Source organism: Hippocampus zosterae, chromosome 2 (assembly GCF_025434085.1).
Source record: "Hippocampus zosterae strain Florida chromosome 2, ASM2543408v3, whole genome shotgun sequence".
In the NCBI taxonomy this organism is placed as follows: Eukaryota; Metazoa; Chordata; class Actinopteri; order Syngnathiformes; family Syngnathidae; genus Hippocampus; species Hippocampus zosterae.
Window position 1 is genome coordinate 39270069 of NC_067452.1, and position 18261 is coordinate 39288329.

General features: G+C 48.2%; 1 protein-coding gene across 3 annotated transcripts in view; it reads left to right on the top strand.

Annotated features, from left to right (window-relative positions):
- The window catches only part of hecw2b (HECT, C2 and WW domain containing E3 ubiquitin protein ligase 2b), a 32220-nt gene extending 13959 nt beyond the window's left edge, over positions 1 to 18261 (top strand). For 2 of the 3 annotated variants that reach the window (XM_052059134.1, XM_052059136.1), the window contains 22 exons: positions 127 to 250; positions 1166 to 1330; positions 2368 to 2460; positions 3915 to 4065; positions 4147 to 4250; positions 4362 to 4486; positions 5406 to 5591; positions 5701 to 5853; positions 9849 to 9951; positions 10054 to 10150; positions 10243 to 10326; positions 10915 to 11024; positions 11633 to 11753; positions 11826 to 11939; positions 12401 to 12553; positions 14029 to 14127; positions 14217 to 14346; positions 14882 to 15028; positions 15113 to 15227; positions 15833 to 15918; positions 16012 to 16124; positions 17953 to 18261. In XM_052059134.1, coding sequence (XP_051915094.1) covers positions 127 to 250; positions 1166 to 1330; positions 2368 to 2460; positions 3915 to 4065; positions 4147 to 4250; positions 4362 to 4486; positions 5406 to 5591; positions 5701 to 5853; positions 9849 to 9951; positions 10054 to 10150; positions 10243 to 10326; positions 10915 to 11024; positions 11633 to 11753; positions 11826 to 11939; positions 12401 to 12553; positions 14029 to 14127; positions 14217 to 14346; positions 14882 to 15028; positions 15113 to 15227; positions 15833 to 15918; positions 16012 to 16124; positions 17953 to 18064 — 2685 coding nt within the window. In that variant the 3' untranslated portion in view covers positions 18065 to 18261. The remainder of the gene's footprint in view (positions 1 to 126; positions 251 to 1165; positions 1331 to 2367; positions 2461 to 3914; positions 4066 to 4146; positions 4251 to 4361; positions 4487 to 5405; positions 5592 to 5700; positions 5854 to 9848; positions 9952 to 10053; positions 10151 to 10242; positions 10327 to 10914; positions 11025 to 11632; positions 11754 to 11825; positions 11940 to 12400; positions 12554 to 14028; positions 14128 to 14216; positions 14347 to 14881; positions 15029 to 15112; positions 15228 to 15832; positions 15919 to 16011; positions 16125 to 17952) is intronic. The other variant, XM_052059135.1, reaches the window with a different exon arrangement.

Below are 18261 nucleotides of genomic sequence, written 5' to 3' on the forward strand. Positions count from 1 at the left end.
GTACGAAAAATCTGTCCAAATAGCACAAGCTAGCATCAAAGACAGAAAAAGAGTTGGACTTGCGCCGTCGATGAATCTTTGGATTGTTGATGTTTGATCCCATCGAGGATCTGCTTTTTGTCCCAGGAGGTGGATACCAGGACGGAAGTGGCTCCGAGGGCAGAGGAGGAAGGAGCAGAGTTATCCAGCAGCAACAGCTTAGCGACGACTGCTATGACAACGGGGAGCGACATTGGAACCTCTGATGCAGGTGGGCGGGAACCCGGCCAGTAATCAATTCACTCATCACCGAGACTTATCTTTGTCGAGCTGACTTGAATTCCACTCGCATTTGTGTCTTCATGTTCAATGGTTCCCTACCGTTATTGATGTGCTGTCAGAGATCTTCGGGTGTTCCGATTTATTTAGACGTTTAGCAATTAACTAGGCACAACTCCATCTAGTGGTAGAATAACGCAACTATTGTTGCTTCTATTCTATGCGCCTTATAATGTGGTGCGCCCGACATATGAAGACATATGTGAATAATACGTTGGGTTTTTTTTGGAGCGGGGGGGGGGGGGGCCGCAAAAAAAAAAAATGAAGATACCAAATCCTGGGTATGTACTATACAGGGGCCCTTATAAGAATAAAAAAAAATTTCAGATTATTTGGACGTTTAGCAATTAACTAGGCACAACTCCATCTAGTGGTAGAATAACGTAACTATTGTTGCTTCTATTCTATGCGCCTTATAATGCGGTGCGCCCGACATATGAAGACAGTTCTAAAATAGGCCATTCGTCGAAGGTACGCCTTATAGTGCGGAAAATACGGGATTTGCATCATGAGTCGACTAAATTGCATCGCAAAAGTCCAAGTGACATTTCACCTCAGTGTATGTTGTAAAACTAAACAATGCTTACAGACTAAACACAAATGTGGTGAATTTAATCTTTACAATTGAATTGGCTGTTTTTTTTTTGTGGGGAGTGGGGTTAACTAAACCGGCCCAGATTTCACATTGAGTAAATCTGTGTGTGTTAGGAGCAGTGGTGCAGACAATAATCTCACTGGAAGGCTGCGCCATGTGCCCGTCTTATGAATCCAGGAGATGCTGAGCTTCTTTTGAACTTAAGATAAACATAACAAAGACAACAAGTCTGTCCCACTTTGTCTGCCGCAGGGGCTGTTGGCCCAGAAGTGCAGGGAGAGGAGCAAGAGGAGGTGGATGAGCAAGGAGAGGTGTGGAAGAGACGCTCTTTGCGGGCCGCCGAAGTTGCTGCCGACAACCAGGTGGCGTGCAGGGCCAGAGATGGACCGAGCGCGGCGTTGTCAGATAGAGAACCCGGTGAGCCGACTTTGAAACCAAAGAGGGCGAGTGATAACATGGAGGAAAAATTAATCATTGATATCAAGCTCCCCCCCCCCCCCAAAGCGCGACCTAAAAAAAGACTGAGCTCTCCAAGCGCCATCGTAATGACCAACATTAAAATTCAGTCGCGCCGAGGCCCAAGTAGCAAGTAGTTTTATTCTTAAAAGGTCTGATGTGCAATTGAACGGTAACACTGCATATAAATATAGAAACTCGCATTAAAGTTAAAAACGATACCCAAATGAATTGTTGGAAACCGTACTGCTTCTCCACGATCGTGTCGCGTAGGCAGCAGCTCCAATAGGGAATACCAGACTTCCCTCTCCCTCTTTCAACTCTTCCGGAAGGATCATGTCCTGGGTCGTCCCCGGGGCCTCCTGTCAGCATGACGTCCCCGGAACACCTCACCAGGCAGGCGTCCGGGAGGCATTCTAATCAGATAGCCGAGCCATCTCGTCTTGTTTCCTCTCAACGTAGAGGAGCAGCGGCTTGACTCCGAGTCCCTCCCTGGATGACCGAGGCTCTCTAAGCTCTCTCGGGGAGGTCTCGGATTCGAATGTGCTGATTTTCACCCCAGCCGCTTCACACTTGGCCTCGAACCGCTCAGTGAAAGTTGGCTTCATTCCGACGACACGATTGCAAAGGCGATCATCAAAATGCAGTGTGCCCCAAGGATGGACAACCTTCTGTTTGAACGCGCTGTTCGTTGTGGACAATCCACGATGAGCACAAAAGTCCAGTAGCAGAACGCCACTTGAGTTCAAATCGCGGGAGGGGTCATTCCTCCCAATCGCGCCTTTGAACCTCTTACCAAAGTACAAAAGTACTTTTCGATACTGTCGTGTGAAATCATCAAACTGTGCGAAACACCTGTCATTGTGCAATTATACATCCTTGTTGAAATTATTTATGGTATTAAATGGATGATGCACTGTTATCTTAATTCCCAGTAGTGTTTCGCAAATATAAATGATGTTTACTGTGATATTGTGTGTGCGTGCATGCTTGCACAGCTCAGGTCAACGGCCACGTTTCTGTTCACACGCTGCCGTCCGTACGCCACGACATCAGTCGCTACCAGAGAGTGGATGAACCCCTCCCGCCGAGTGAGTGTTCTTCAGAATTTTTTTGTTGTTGTCATTTTTCAGGTTGAAAAAATATACAGCGGTTGACCTCCAAGGTCAAACGCGGTTGGTTGCAGGATGTTGCTTGACCTCCAACTTGTTTGGATTCGGAAACGCTTGTCCCCCATAGGAAATGATGGAAAAAGATAGCAATGTATGGTGACGGGCAAAACGCAACTTAACTTTATTTCTAAAGCACTTAAAAAACTAATTAAAAATAAAAACCATAGGTGCAGACAAAGTGCTGTACAGTGAAAATCAGACAAACACAAAGATGTTAAATGCTCTTCCTCTAGAGAGCAAAAATATAAACAATTAACATTTGTATTGATCTGCGGCCATTTATACAATACTCACATCAAAAAAAGAAATTTTAAGTAGTAGTAAATTGGGGGTGAGATCATCATTGCAGTATCTATATTTTTGTTCACATTTTTATTTGGTGGTGTGCACAATAGTTTGGGATGCAGTTGGCCCTGCACATTCCAAAGTTTAGAGGTCAAATAAAGTTCACTTGTAAAGGTTACAATGCATTTCAGGTTTTGTCTGTCAATAGCAGCCGGTATCCCAACATCCTTAACTTATTGCAACCGCCGTACGGACCATATACAGTGAAACTCCTCTACAACGAAATTATGTTTGCAGCAAAAAAAAAAATTTCACAACAGGGGGACCTTTCACTGTCGCAAATTTTATCTCGGACGTAAACACGACCATACACAAAAAAATGTACTGTATATGTGTACTTTTTATTTTTATTCCAAGAGTGGATAAGTATGAGCATACACTTGATATAGCCAGTTTAGAAAGAAAAAAAACGGGAAAGGAATTGCGAAATTTACGATCGGCATTCACTTTCACTTCCATCAATTTCTTGCATCATGTCTTTTGTTTTGTTAAGATAAGATATCCTTTATTTTCCTCCATCTTTCATTTGTATTACCTTTATCCTGTCTTCAAGCATTAAAGCTTTTCTTTTCTTAACTCCTTGGGATGCAAAGGTCCGTTTTGTCGCCATTTTAGCAATGCAACATCCGTGCTGCGCCTGAAACAAATACTTCCTGGACTATCGCACCGCATGTGTGAACCAGTGTGGCGTTGCTGTTGCCATTTCTGAACGAAGCAGTCGAGGTCACTGTGGCATGCTGAGGTTGGATTAGACTTTTGCGGAAGGCTTGTTTTCGTTGTAGTGAATCTCATTGCGAGGCAAGAGCAGAGAAAAATATTTCGTATAACGGAACAGGGGGACTTTTCGTTTGCAGGGCGAGCAGAAAAGTGCGAATGGCTTTCATGCATGAACATTTTTTCACGCTAGGGGGTATTTTCACCCATGTAGGTTTCGTTGTAGAGGAGCTTCACTGTAGGATGATCTTAGCTGGTCACAAGAGGAATCAGAGCGCAGCTCAGTCTCCATAGTGCATGTGTTGGCATATTAGACTGGGAGGCGCGGATCGACAGCCACGGGAGGATCTTTTACGTGGACCACGTGAACAGAACCACCACCTGGCAACGTCCCACCGCCCCGGCTGCCCAGCAGACACTCCAGAGGTCCAGCTCCATCCAGCAGATGGAGCAGCTGAACCGCAGGTCGGGACCACTGAACACCTAAACGTCATCGGCGCAGAACGTGCAGACTGTAACCACGGCGATGAAAACACTCACCTTCAGGTATCAGAGCATTCGGAGGACGATAACCAATGACAGCAGAGCGGAGGAGGTGCCGGCCATTGAGCAGCCACCAGACGAGACTGATCTGCACCCTCCCTTCCCAGGTTTGCCCCAGGATAACTACTCACTAAAAATCACAATACCGTCAAAGCATTCCGATAAAGCAATGGGATGTGCTCGTGTTTTCGAAATGTGTGGCTTTTGTCTTTTTGCAGAGCTGCGTCGAGACAGCAGCGCAGCCCAGTCCTGTTCCAGATCCCGCCTCTACCTGCTGCTCCAGTCTCCCAGCGCCAGATTCCTCACCAGCCCCGACTTCTTCACTGTGCTGCATTCTAACCCCGTATGTGCAAAAAGAAATGGTTTCATTTTCGTTTGTAAAATTTATTGCAGTATTGACCCAAATTTCACAGGAAATTAGTTTGTAAATAGAGACGTGTTTTCCATATAAATGCCCTAATCCGTTCCAAGCCCACCAAAATTCAGACATAAAATTTTTATCAAGCATAAAAATGCATCACAATATGTAACAAATACATGTTGCAATTAGGTTATTGCTCAATAAATGAGAGTTGTGCATAATGTAAAAAACTAAGAATAGAGTAAATAATTATTTTGTAAAAGACTGATCCAAGGACATTTGCTTTTGTCGGCTTTTAACAATCCTTTGAAAATGCAAACATCAGCATAGGGAGCGATCGCCCGACCGGTGAACACTTTTTCTGGGTGATTCACATGTACGTAAAACGATCGGAATGCCACATGGCCCGAGGGGCGAATGACGAGGACGCCGCCTAAACACATATCTATCTATGTACACACTTAGAGGACCTGCTTAGCCAATGGCATGCCAGGAAAATCCGCTATAAGGATGTTGCGCTCAGGAAACTCGGAACTGCAACTAGCGGCCCCAACCGTATTTTTACCTTCGTATCTTGAAATGTCTTTCGTAACAAGAGGCAATAATTTCCTGTTGAGGCGTTTCTTAACTTGAATATTTAATATGACTTTATAACTTTACAAAAGAAAAAAGTCGAGATGCAAGAAATTGAAAAACGACAACAAAAGAACGGGTCCAGTACCTGAAAAATCTACGACAGTACTTCCCACTGCTGCATAACACCCTGACCTCCTTCAATTCATATTCCGTAACGTTCATCCTCACTCGGATCGCAAGGTGCGCTGGAGCCTAACCCAGCTAGCTACGCATCCCTTGATGATTTCGTCCAACTTGTCCTTTCGCTCTGCCCCCTTTCTGCTAGAGTGCCTATCGCATGTTTACCACCAACACGTGCTTGAAACACATGATCAGTAAGGTGCGCCGGGACACGCACCACTTTGAGCGCTACCAGCACAACCGGGACCTGGTGGCCTTTCTCAACATGTTTGCTAACAAACAGCTGGAGTTGCCTCGAGGCTGGGAGATGAAGCATGACCACACCGGCAAGGTGGGCCTTCCTCCTCCTCCTCCTCCTCCTCCTCCTCATCCTCATAATCACTTGCGTTGTCTTTATTGAGACGTAAACATGAGATGACCAGAACCGTGTTGTCCAACAGCCTTTCTTTGTGGACCACAATAGCCGTGCCACCACCTTCATTGACCCTCGGCTACCCCTGCAGAGCTGTCGACCGCCGAGCCTCTTGACTCACCGCCAACATCTGACCCGCCAACGCAGCCATAGCGCTGGTGAAGTCAGCCCGCGCCGCCTGGTAAGTCCCGTCCGACAGCGGTCCGGGACTGTCGTCATCACCGCACGACGCGTCTTGTCGCTAAATTGCTACACTCTTTTCGTTTTAAGAACAATAAAGAAAAGGTACGTTCCAAAATTGCCTTTGAAAATATGTACTCGATCTTTATTAAGTTCCTGACTTTGACTCGACGGTATGTATTAATATATCAGTGCTGTCAAGAGATTAAAAAATGGTGAGATTAATTAATTATGATTTAGCGGCTGGATAGCTCAGTTGGTAAGGCATCGGTTTGGCATACGGGAGACGGTGGTTCGAATCCCGCTTGGGGCAAAAAAAAAAATGAGCACATAACACCATCCAGTGTGGGTCCTTGGGCAAGATCCTTCACGCTAATGCCTACCTCATACAATGATGAGAGACAATAAAACGAATGACATGCCGGCTCAGACGTCGCCCGGCCAAACAAGGTCTGCGTCAGGTGCTGGGGAACCAGAGCACCTTGATGAAAAATGGGCTACTGGAACAAAGCGGAGATGGGCGAGATGCGATAACATGGCTCTGTTGGAATGCTACTACTCAAGCAACCCTAGTCAGAGGGGTTACATGCAGAGAATGTGGGCTAAATGGTTACTTCGAAACCCACAGTCACGGTTGACCGCGAAACAACTAGTAGCTCAGTGTTCCAACATCCACAAACGGCAACTGCTGTCACAACTTGAGATTGATGAGGTACAACGCAGGTTCCATGGTGAAGGGCCCCAGGCTGCCAGATCAGAGGAGGAGGTCATACAAGAGATTGGGAGGCAAGCCCCAATGAATGCAGATGATGAGATTGGGTGGCCAGCCCCAATGAATGAAATGCTGAGCGAGGCAGCAACTGACCTGAAAGCTAAGATCATGGCGAGAATGAAAGCTGGGCAACCTAGAAACCGATTACAACGGCTATGTGAAGTACCATCTGAAAGTCTCATAGAAAGTGTGAATGCAGCACTGAGGGCGATCCCTACCGTAACGATCACAGAAACCAATGAGCTGATATACGCTTCAGCATCAGTGATCCTGGAGACTCTGGGCTATAAGAGCAACCATGGGAGCCATGAGATACGTTACCCACCATGGAAAAGACGGTTGGAGGCTAAGATCAAGGCGGCCCGGAAAGATGTGAGTCAATTGACGGAGGCCCAGAGAGGTGTGATGAAAAGGCCGATACCCGAGAGGTACATCCAGATGACCATACCTGAAGCACTCGAAACTGCCAAACAAAGGCTCCAAGCCTTGTCCAGTCGCCTAAAGCGGTACACGAAAGAGAATGAGGCCAGACGAATAAACAGGCTGTTCGCAACACAACCTGCGAAAGTGTACGCTCAGTGGCAGGGTCCTAACAACAGAGCTGACCCACCAAGACTGGAAACTGAAAGGTACTGGAAAGGCATATGGGAGAAGGAGGTTGCACATAACAGCAGTGCACAATGGCTGGTGACCCTGAGAGAGGAGCACAGCAACCTCCCTGAACAGAACCCAGTTACCATAACAGTGGCAGACATACAGGAAAGAGTCTCAGATATGAAGAACTGGACAGCACCAGGCCCGGACATGGTCCACACCTACTGGCTAAAGAGACTCACAGCACTCCATGAGCGCCTAGCAGTACAAATGAACCAGCTGCTGAGGGATGGGACTCACCCAGAATGGCTAACCGAAGGGCGAACGATCCTGATCATGAAGGATCCCTCGAAGGGTGCAGCCCCATCCAACTATCGGCCAATAACCTGTCTCTCCACAACATGGAAGCTCATGTCAGGCATCATTGCGGCTAAGATAAGTGGACACATGGATCAATACATGAACGAAGCGCAGAAGGGCATTGGTAGGGATACCAGAGGAGCCAAACATCAGCTCCTGGTTGACAGAACAGTCGCACAAGACTGCAGGTCCCGACGTACCAACCTGTGCACAGCTTGGATTGATTACAAGAAAGCCTATGACTCGATGCCACATACATGGATCACTGAATGCTTGGAGTTGTATAAGGTGAACAGGACCCTAAGAGCCTTCGTTGCGAACTCGATGAGGATGTGGAAAACCACACTTGAAGCCAATGGCAAGCCACTTACCCAAGTGAGAGGAAGGTTAGTCCGCACTGAAGGGGTCTCACTCCCTGAAGGAACAATAGCAGACATTGAGGACAGCTACAAGTACCTTGGTATACCACAAGCCAATGGCAACCTCGAACTGGCAACAAGGAAAGCGGCTACGGCCAAATACCTCCAGCGAGTGAGGCAAGTCCTAAGAAGCCAGCTCAATGGCAAGAATAAGACCCGGGCAATAAACAGCTATGCCCTGCCAGTGATCAGATACCCTGCAGGAATAATAAGGTGGCCAAAGGAAGAGATTCAGACCACGGACGTTAAGACCCGAAAGCTCCTAACCATGCATGGAGGGTTCCATCCCAAATCCAGCACCCTGAGACTGTACGCAAGCCGAAAGGAAGGAGGCCGGGGACTAGTGAGTGTGAGAGCCACTGTCCATCCAAGCTCCATGAATACATCAAGGAGAAGGCTCAAACGGATGACGTACTCAGAGAATGTCTCAGACAATGGGGAACAGAAGATGAGGCGCTGGAAGAGGGACCATCATGGGAGGACAAGCCCCTACACGGGATGTACCACCGGACCATAACTGAAGTGGCTGATCTCAAGAAGTCCTATCAGTGGCTAGAGAGGGCTGGCCTGAAGGACAGCACAGAGGCACTCATCCTGGCTGCTCAGGAGCAGGCCTTGAGAACCAGAGCCATCGAGGCCCAGATATACCACACCAGACAAGACCCAAGGTGTAGGTTGTGCAAAGAGGCACCTGAGACGATCCAACACATAACTGCAGGGTGTAAGGTGCTGGCAGGAAAAGCCTACATGGAACGCCATAACCAGGTGGCTGGCATAGTCTACCGAAACATCTGTGCGGAGTATGGATTGGAAACCCCAAGGTCAAAATGGGAAACACCACAGAAGGTGGTGGAGAATGACAGAGCGAAGATCCTGTGGGACTTCCAGATCCAGACTGACAAGATGGTAATGGCGAACCAACCAGATATCGTGATCATAGATAAAGGGCAGAGGAAAGCCGTTGTAGTGGATGTAGCGGTCCCAAGTGATGGAAACATCAGGAAGAAGGAACATGAGAAACTCGAGAAATACCAAGGGCTCAGAGAGGAGCTGGAGAGAGCCTGGAAGGTAAAGGTGACAGTCGTGCCTGTGGTGGTCGGAGCACTCGGGGCAGTGACCCCCAAACTAGATGAGTGGTTGCAACAGATCCCGGGAACAACATCGGACATCTCAGTCCAGAAATGTGCAGTGCTGGGAACAGCAAGGATACTGCGCAGAACCCTCAAGCTTCCTGGCCTCTGGTAGAGGACCCGAGCTGAATGAGGGACGGACACCACCCGAGGGGTGAGATGAGGATTTTTATATATATATATATATATATATATATATAGGCGGCCCGGTAGTTCAGTGGTTAGCACGTCGGCTTCACAGTGCAGAGGTGCCGGGTTCAATTCCAGCTCCGGCCTCCCTGTGTGGAGTTTGCATGTTCTCCCTGGGCCTGCGTGGGTTTTCTCCGGGTGCTCCGGTTTCCTCCCACATTCCGAAAATATGCGTGGCAGGCTGATTGAACACTCTAAATTGTCCCTAGGTGTGAGTGTGAGCGTGGATGGTTGTTCGTCTCTGTGTGCCCTGCGATTGGCTGGCAACCGATTCGGGGTGTGCCCCGCCTACTGCCCGAAGACGGCTGGGATAGGCTCAAGCACCCCCCGCGACCCTAGTGAGGATCAAGCGGTTCAGAAAATGGATGGATGGATGGATGGATATATATATATATATATAGATCGATATTTATTTTCAAAAATTCACCTGGAAAGTGTCTCACGGTTGAGTTTGAATTGACATACTACAGTATGTGTGCATTAAAAAATGAACAGTCTGTAAGGGTCAAAACCAAGTTGAAACTATCTGCAGGTAGGCGAAGAGTCACGTCATGCTGGGCCTCCCATCTTGCCGAGGCCCTCAAGCACCTTCACGTCCGCTAGTAGGGGCCAGGGGCCAGATGTTGTGCCAGTGGGTCAGTATGCATGCAAGCAGTACAATTTAAAAAAAAAAAATTTAAAACATTCAGTTTGTTTCACTAGACTGACGGTGTGCATTATTTTTGTACTCCCTGTAGCATACAATGACAAAATCGTGGCATTTCTACGGCAACCCAACATCTTTGAGATTTTACAGGAGAGGCAACCAGATTTCCACCGGAACCATTCGCTCAGGTAAACCTACGCTCCTGTCGTAAGGCGAACGTATAGAAGCCACGGGCTCCGGTTTGTTCATGTAGTGCAGTTGAATGTTGCCATGACAACAGGGAGAAGGTCCAGCTGATCCGTACGGACGGAGCGTCGGGATTGGCCCGGCTCTCGGGAGACGCCGACCTCGTTATTTTGCTCAGGTGAGGCCCACCCTTCATGTCATCCTTGTCCGTCTGCTTGTTGGCTTAGCGCAGCCATGTCCAAAGTCCGGCCCGGGGGCCAAATCCGGCCCGCGGTTGAATTTCATCCGGCCCTCGGCCCCCGTCATAAAATCAGTGCCGTCTGGCCCGCAGGTTGGGCGCAATGGAACACGTGTTGCATTGACTGAGGTCTCGTAGACTGGTGAGTGATGTTTCATAGAGTACTGCTTCCCTCTAGTGGCTAAATGAGTAATAGCATTCACTAAATGAGTAATAGCATTTAGACACTAGAGGGCATCACTCACGAGTTAACAAGACATCACTCCGTGTTTATATTGACTGATATGTCATATTTCAAATTCCTGTTTCAAATGAACCAAAAGAAATTCTTAAGATTGTTGAAATTAAAATAAAAATGGAAATGTGAAACAGACTGGCTTACTAAAATTTGTTGAACAATATTGTTGTTCAATGTAAAGAATTGTCAGCCAAGGTCGGCCCCCCCCCCGACATTTTACCACATAAAATCTGGCCCCCTTGGCAAAAAGTTTGGACACCCCTGGCTTAGCGTCTTTCTCTCCTCCGCAGTCTGTTCGAGGATGAAGTCATGTCCTACGTGCCTCCTCATGCCTTACTGCACCCCAGCTATTGCCAGTCTCCTCGGGGCTCTCCTGTCTCCTCCCCGCAAAACTCACCCGGTAACGTCATTTCTACATGCTGCCATTTTTAGCGCATCGTGCGACTTGCACAAGTACCGCACGCAACGCTTAACACGCGCCATTTGCAGCAATGCTAGCTCTGCTCAGTCTGCGTTCCTTGTCAAAAGATGAATATGAGACAAGGAATGGACAATCCGCGGCCCAGTAGTCCAGTGGTTAGCACGTCGGCTTCACAGTGCAGAGGTACCGGGTTCGATTCCAGCTCCGGCCTCCCTGTGTGGAGTTTGCATGTTCTCCCCGGGCCTGCGTGGGTTTTCTCCGGGTGCTCCGGTTTCCTCCCACGTTCCAAAACATGCATGGTCGGCTGATTGGACGTTCTAAATTGTCCCTCAGTGTGAGTGTGAGTGCGAATGGTTGTTCGTCTCTGTGTGCCCTGCGATTGGCTGGCAACCAGTTCAGGGTGTCCCCCGCTTACTGCCCGAAGACGGCTGGGATAGGCTCCAGCACCCCCCGCGACCCTAGTGAGGATTAAGCGGTTCAGAAAATGGATGGATGGATGGATGAATGGACAATCCATAAGAATGCATCGACATACCGTATACCGCTCGAGAGGCTGTCCAAAATAATCAATAATCTCTCTCTTGTAGGCACTCAGAGAGCAAACGCCAGAGCTCCAGCGCCGTATAAGAGAGACTTTGAGGCCAAACTGCGCAACTTCTACAGAAAGCTGGAGACCAAAGGCTACGGCCAGGGACCAGGGAAGCTCAAGTAGGTGGCGCCTGCCCGCCTCCCAGTGGGTGAGTGTTCATGAATCACAAAGATTTGTTACGCACGTGTCAGGTTGATCATCCGCCGCGACCACCTGCTGGAAGATGCCTTCAATCAGATCACCTGCTACTCCCGCAAAGATCTGCAGCGCAGCAAGCTGTACGTCAGCTTTGTGGGCGAGGAGGGGTGAGTCGGGCGTGACGCCAACAAGCATGTTCGAACAAATGGGTGTGTGGGTCGCCATTTTAAATTGGCCACCAAAATCAAAAGAGGGGGCGGCCCGGTAGTCCAGTGGTTAGCACGTCGGCTTCACAGTGCAGAGGTACCGGGTTCGATTCCAGCTCCGGCCTCCCTGTGTGGAGTTTGCATGTTCTCCCCGGGCCTGCGTGGGTTTTCTCCGGGTGCTCCGGTTTCCTCCCACATTCCAAAAACATGCGTGGCAGGCTGATTGAACACTCTAAATTGTCCCTAATTGGGTGTGAGTGGTGGTTGATGGTTGTTCGTCTCTGCGATTGGCTGGCAACCGATTCAGGGTGTCCCCCGCCTACTGCCCGAAGACAGCTGGGATAGGCTCCATCGAGCAGGCGAGTCCAGCATGATTGTGAACGGTTGGAGGCTGATGTTTGTCGTCTTTTTATTTTCCCCAGATTGGACTATAGTGGACCTTCCCGAGAATTCTTCTTCCTGGTTTCAAGAGAATTGTTCAACCCTTACTATGGTCTCTTTGAATATTCTGCCAACGACACATATACAGTCCAGATCAGCCCCATGTCAGCCTTTGTGGACAATCACCATGAGTGGTGAGTGCTGCATTTTTATCTTTTTTTGGGGGGGGGGGCTCTTTTTTGCTTTTTTCTTTTACTTTTATTGAATTTCTATTAACATTTTATATGCATTCATTCATTCATTCATCTTCCGAGCCGCTTGATCCTCACTAGGGTCGCGGGGGGTGCTGGAGCCTATCCCAGCTGTCTTTGGGCAGTAGGCGGGGGACACCCTGAATCGGTTGCCAGCCAATCGCAGGGCACACAGAGACGAACAACCATCCACGCTCACACTCACACCTAGGGACAATTTAGAGTGTTCAATCAGCCTGCCATGCATATTTTTGGAATGTGGGAGGAAACCGGAGCACCCGGAGAAAACCCACGCAGGCCCGGGGAGAACATGCAAACTCCACACAGGGAGGCCGGAGCTGGAATCGAACCCGGTACCTCTGCACTGTGAAGCCGACGTGCTAACCACTGGACTTTTATATGCAGTACATTTTAAATCGAATCAATATTTATGCAGTTATTTTTTTCCCCGTATTTAACTCATTCAATCCCCATGACACATAAATACGTCTTGGAAACCCGCTATGGCTCACTACCCATGACGTATTTGTACGTCTTTATTTATTATATTCATTCATTCATTCATTCATCTTCCGAGCCGCTTGATCCTCACTAGGGTCGCGGGGGTGCTGGAGCCTATCCCAGCTGTCTTCGGGCAGTAGGCGGGGGACACCCTGAATCGGTTGCCAGCCAATCGCAGGGCACACAGAAACAAACAACCATCCGCACTCACACTCACACCTAGGGACAATTTAGAGCGTCCAATCAGCCTGCCATGCATGTTTTTGGAATGTGGGAGGAAACCGGAGCACCCGGAGAAAACCCACGCAGGCCCGGGGAGAACATGCAAACTCCACACAGGGAGGCCGGAGCTGGAATCGAACCCGGTACCTCTGCACTGTGAAGCCCACGTGCTAACCACTGGACTACCGGGCCGTAGTCCAGTGGTTAGCACTGTGTATTTATTTTATTTTTTTTTTCATCCTAGTGTGCAGAAGGTTCTGACAGAACCTCTGACTGAGTGAGTATCAGTCATGTCTGCATTGGAAATCATCTAAAAGCTGTCCAGCAGGTGGCAGCATGTGTTCAGGAATCACCCAGGATCATGCTGCAGAATAAGTAGAAATGGAGAGGGAGGGGGGGGGGGGGGGGCATGGGCGGAGTTGTGTCATGTTTTTCCTCCTAAATAAACCATATTAAAACAAAAAATATATTTCCCTCCCCCGACTTTTATCATTTTCAAACCTTTTTTTGAAAAAACTTCCACTGAAGCACCACATGCAGCTCTGGGGCCGCGGGTTGCCGACCCCCGGTCTTGATGAACACAAAGGCCTACTATGCAACTGTAATTTCATGTCGCTCACGATACTTGTATTTTTTTTTTAGTTGGAGGTGTAAAACCGACTAACGTTTTCCCTGGGCCGTGTGTGAACTTTCAGGTTTCGCTTCAGCGGCCGCATCCTGGGTTTGGCTCTGATCCACCAGTACCTTCTGGACGCATTCTTCACCCGACCCTTCTATAAAGGATTATTACGCATGTATGCAAGCGGAAAAGGACGCGAGCATGCACCGAAACATTCCCGCACCAATGCCTGTTGTCTTGTTGTGTGTGTGTGTGTGTGTGTAGCCCGTGCGATCTGAGCGACCTGGAGTATCTGGATGAGGAATTTCACCAGTCGCTTCAGTGGATGAAGGACAACGACATTGAGGACATGCTGGACCTCACCTTCACTGTCAATGAAGAAGTCTTTGGCCAGGTCGCAACCCCCCCCTCACCCCCCCAAAAACAAATGAATGACTAATAGTTATTCAGTTGCATTTGAAAATGTCCATCCATCCATCCATCATCTACCGCTTATCCGGATAAGCGGTAGATGATGGCCGGGTCGCGGGGGCAACAGCTTTAGCAGGGAAGCCCAGACTTCCCTCTCCCTAGCTACTTCTTCCAGCTCTCCCCGGGGGATACCGAGTCGTTCCCAGGCAAGCTGGGTGACATAGTCTCTCCAGCATGTCCTGGGTCTTCCTCGGGGTCTCCTCCCGGTGGGACATGACCGGAACACCTCACCGGGGAGGCGCTCAGGGGGCATCCGAATCAGATGCCCAAGCCACCTCATCTGGCTCCTCTCGATATGGAGGAGAAGCGGCTCGACTCTGAGCCCCTCCCGGATGACCGAGCTTCTCACCTTATCTCTAAGGGAGAGCCCGGACACCCTGCGGAGAAAACTCATTTCAGCCGCATACATTTTAAAATGTATGTTAGCATTATCCCGCGGCGTGTCTTTGTGACGGCAGATCACGGAGCGCGAGCTGAAGGCTGGCGGGGCCAACATCCCCGTGACCGAGAAGAACAAGAAGGAGTACATTGAACGGATGGTGAAGTGGAGGATCGAACGCGGTGTCGTACAGCAGACTGAAAGCTTGGTCCGAGGCTTTTACGAGGTGTGAGAAAGTTCATTGGAGCCGAAAACCTTCATGGGACGGCGTACAACTAAGTCCCATTTTGCCGTTGTTGCGCACGGGCAGGTGGTGGACGCACGCTCTGTGTCGGTGTTTGATGCCAGGGAGCTGGAGCTGGTGATGGCGGGAACGGCAGAAATTGACTTGTCCGATTGGAGGAACAACACGGAGTATAGAGGAGGTCTGTGTGTCTGAGTGCTGTCAAGCGATTAAAATATTTAATCGCGCTTACATGTATATACAGTATGTCATAGTTAACTCATAATTAATCACCCATTTTTATCTATTCTAAATTTTCTTTGATTTCTTTTTGTCCTATTTTTTCCCCATTTTAATGCTCTCATCAACATGTAATCGTGGATCAGTTTGCTTTGTGCAAAATGCAAATATTTACTGAAACAACAATTTTGATTTTCAACTTTAAAATTAACATTTTTCACAAATGTGCTCAAAATTATTCAAACTTGGAGCACATTTTATTATTTTAGAGCAACGCAACATCCGCTGTGACGTGATGCCGCATTAATCCCGCGATTAAAACAAAATTAATCCCGTTTAAATTTATTTAAATTAATGTTGATAATAATGCATTAAACTGACAGCACTAATATATATATGTGTGTGTGTGTATATGTGAAAATGAAACTCCTCAACTTACTTCGAGATAGTTCCTTGGCACCAAGATGACACAAGTATACAGACCAGGGGGTAGTAAAGTAGAATAGTACAGAGTTTGCATACCTATCGAGTTAATTGCATTCCTGTGCTTTCTTGGACGGCATTTAGGTTACCATGACAACCACATCGTGATCCGTTGGTTCTGGGCCGCGGTGGAGAGATTCAACAATGAGCAAAGACTTCGACTCCTGCAGGTAAGGAATGAACGTGCTCGGAACTGCTTCGTCGAGTTTGACTTTGATTAAATGACAACTCGGCTTGCTTTTTCTTTGCTCCGGTATTTGAAGTTTGTGACTGGGACATCAAGTATTCCCTACGAGGGCTTTGCGTCTCTGCGAGGAAGCAATGGACCTCGGCGATTCTGCGTGGAAAAGTGGGGCAAGGCCACGTCTCTGCCCAGGTATGTTTTGAGTCGCTTTCGGGCAGGAACCTCGTGCGTCCAGATGCATCCCATCGTGCATGAAAGCGATCGCAGGTCGCACGGCCCCGTTTTCAGCAAGAGCCCCACGATGCACCGATGCTGCAAAAATGAGCGATTTTCACATTTCTCTGTCAAACATTAGAAAGTTGAGAAATTCCAGTTGGAATTAATTTTAGTCCTTTGGGAAAATGCTTTTCTTCACATGTTGCTCCGTGACAAAAATCAACGACAGTAATCGGCTGCGGCCGCACACAAAACGAAGGAAAACTTCATCCTGCAGATGCGCGTTTCAATTAAATTTGTGTCATTTCGCGCATGAAGCAACAAGGGGATGTCAGACGATGGTGGGGGGAGGGGGGGGAACACAACAACCTTGTTGCTAGACGAACACTGAAAGGCCGCTTCTGATTGGTCAAAATCATGTCGCACGTGTCCGCTTTGAAATTCACATGACACTTCCCACTACAAAATGGATTCTGAAATCATTTTAGAAAAATAATATGGAGATCCGGGCGGCCCGGTAGTCCAGTGGTTAGCACGTCGGCTTCACAGTGCAGAGGTACCGGGTTCGATTCCAGCTCCGGCCTCCCTGTGTGGAGTTTGCATGTTCTCTGCGTGGGTTTTCTCCGGGTGCTCCGGTTTCCTCCCACATTCCAAAAACATGGATGGCAGGCTGATTGGACGCTCTAAATTGTCCCTAGGTGTGAGTGTGAGCGCGGATGGTTGTCCGTCTCTGTGTACCCTGTGATTGGCTGGCAACCGATTCAGGGTGTCCCCCGCCTACTGCCCGAAGTCAGCTGGGATAGGCTCCAGCACCCCCCGCGACCCTAGTGAGGATCAAGCGGCTCGGAAGATGAATGATTGAGTGAATGAATGAATATGGAGATCCTGATTTTTTTTTTTCCCCGCCCATTCTCTAGCGCCTTCATTTCTGTTCTTTAAATTGACATCACCAAATATGACCTAATCTAATGTCATGTCCTGTCACCTGAACATCTTTGGAGGGCATTTTCATGCCCTTTCAGGAAATGCAAAATTGCATGTTGTCTCATAAAAAAAAAAAAAAAAAAATTGACTCAAGTAATGTGTTCTGTGCTGTAGTGTCACATTCATATTTTTGCCCCAAATCTATTGGCCGTCTGTTATTTTTATGCATTATTAACCAATTTTCAATGTTTCAAATAGCCCGAGAATAAATCGACTAACTCTTATGGGGACTAATTGTGTGAAAAGTCAATAAAAAGCCGCCTCTCCCTCACTCTGCAGGAGCCGCGCAGCTTTTGGTCGCCTCAAGATTTAAAGTCCGGATTTTTTTTAAATTTTTTTTTTGAGAATATAACAAGCAAAAATTTTTCGGCTAGACCAGGGGTGTCAAACTCATTTTAGTTACCGTTTCCCTTGGTTATGACTGAAACCATACAAAAAAGTAAATAATGCCGGTTTATTCAACGATCATATCAGTGACTCTAAAGAGGGGTTTATTAACTTATCACATAAGAGAATTTAAAATTTTTGTCGACATTTTCGCAAGCATCGTGGAAGTTGACATGTTTGATTTGCTTTCGCGGGCCACATAAAATGATATGGCGGGCCAGATCCGGCCCCCGGGCCTTGAGTTTGACACCACCATGGGGCTGGACGCATTGGAACGAAGTGGTCTGCCAGATGATGTCACTGCAGTTGTATTCGAAACGAGTCCGGTCGGTTGGGTTAGCGTGGCGCGATTCATCTTGGTTGAACTCCAAATTAGACAAATTTAGGGGGGGGCGCGTGTGGCCCGAGTCTCACACTTGTGTGTTCTCTTCAGAGCTCACACTTGTTTCAACCGCCTGGACCTGCCTCCCTACCCGTCATTCTCTGTGCTGTATGAGAAGATGCAGACCGCCGTGGAGGAAACCAGCACTTTTGGACTGGAGTGAGAAGAATTTTTTTCGCCCCCCCCCACCACCACCTCCATCACGTGAGATCATAACCGAGGACATATTCCAAAGGAACATCAGCTGACGATTCGGCTTTGGAGGTAGCGCGTCTTCACTGTGCGTTTTGGGCCGCGGCAGCGACGTGCAAACAAACGAAGGGACCACGAAACACCGCCTTGCGGACCACAATCAGGGAG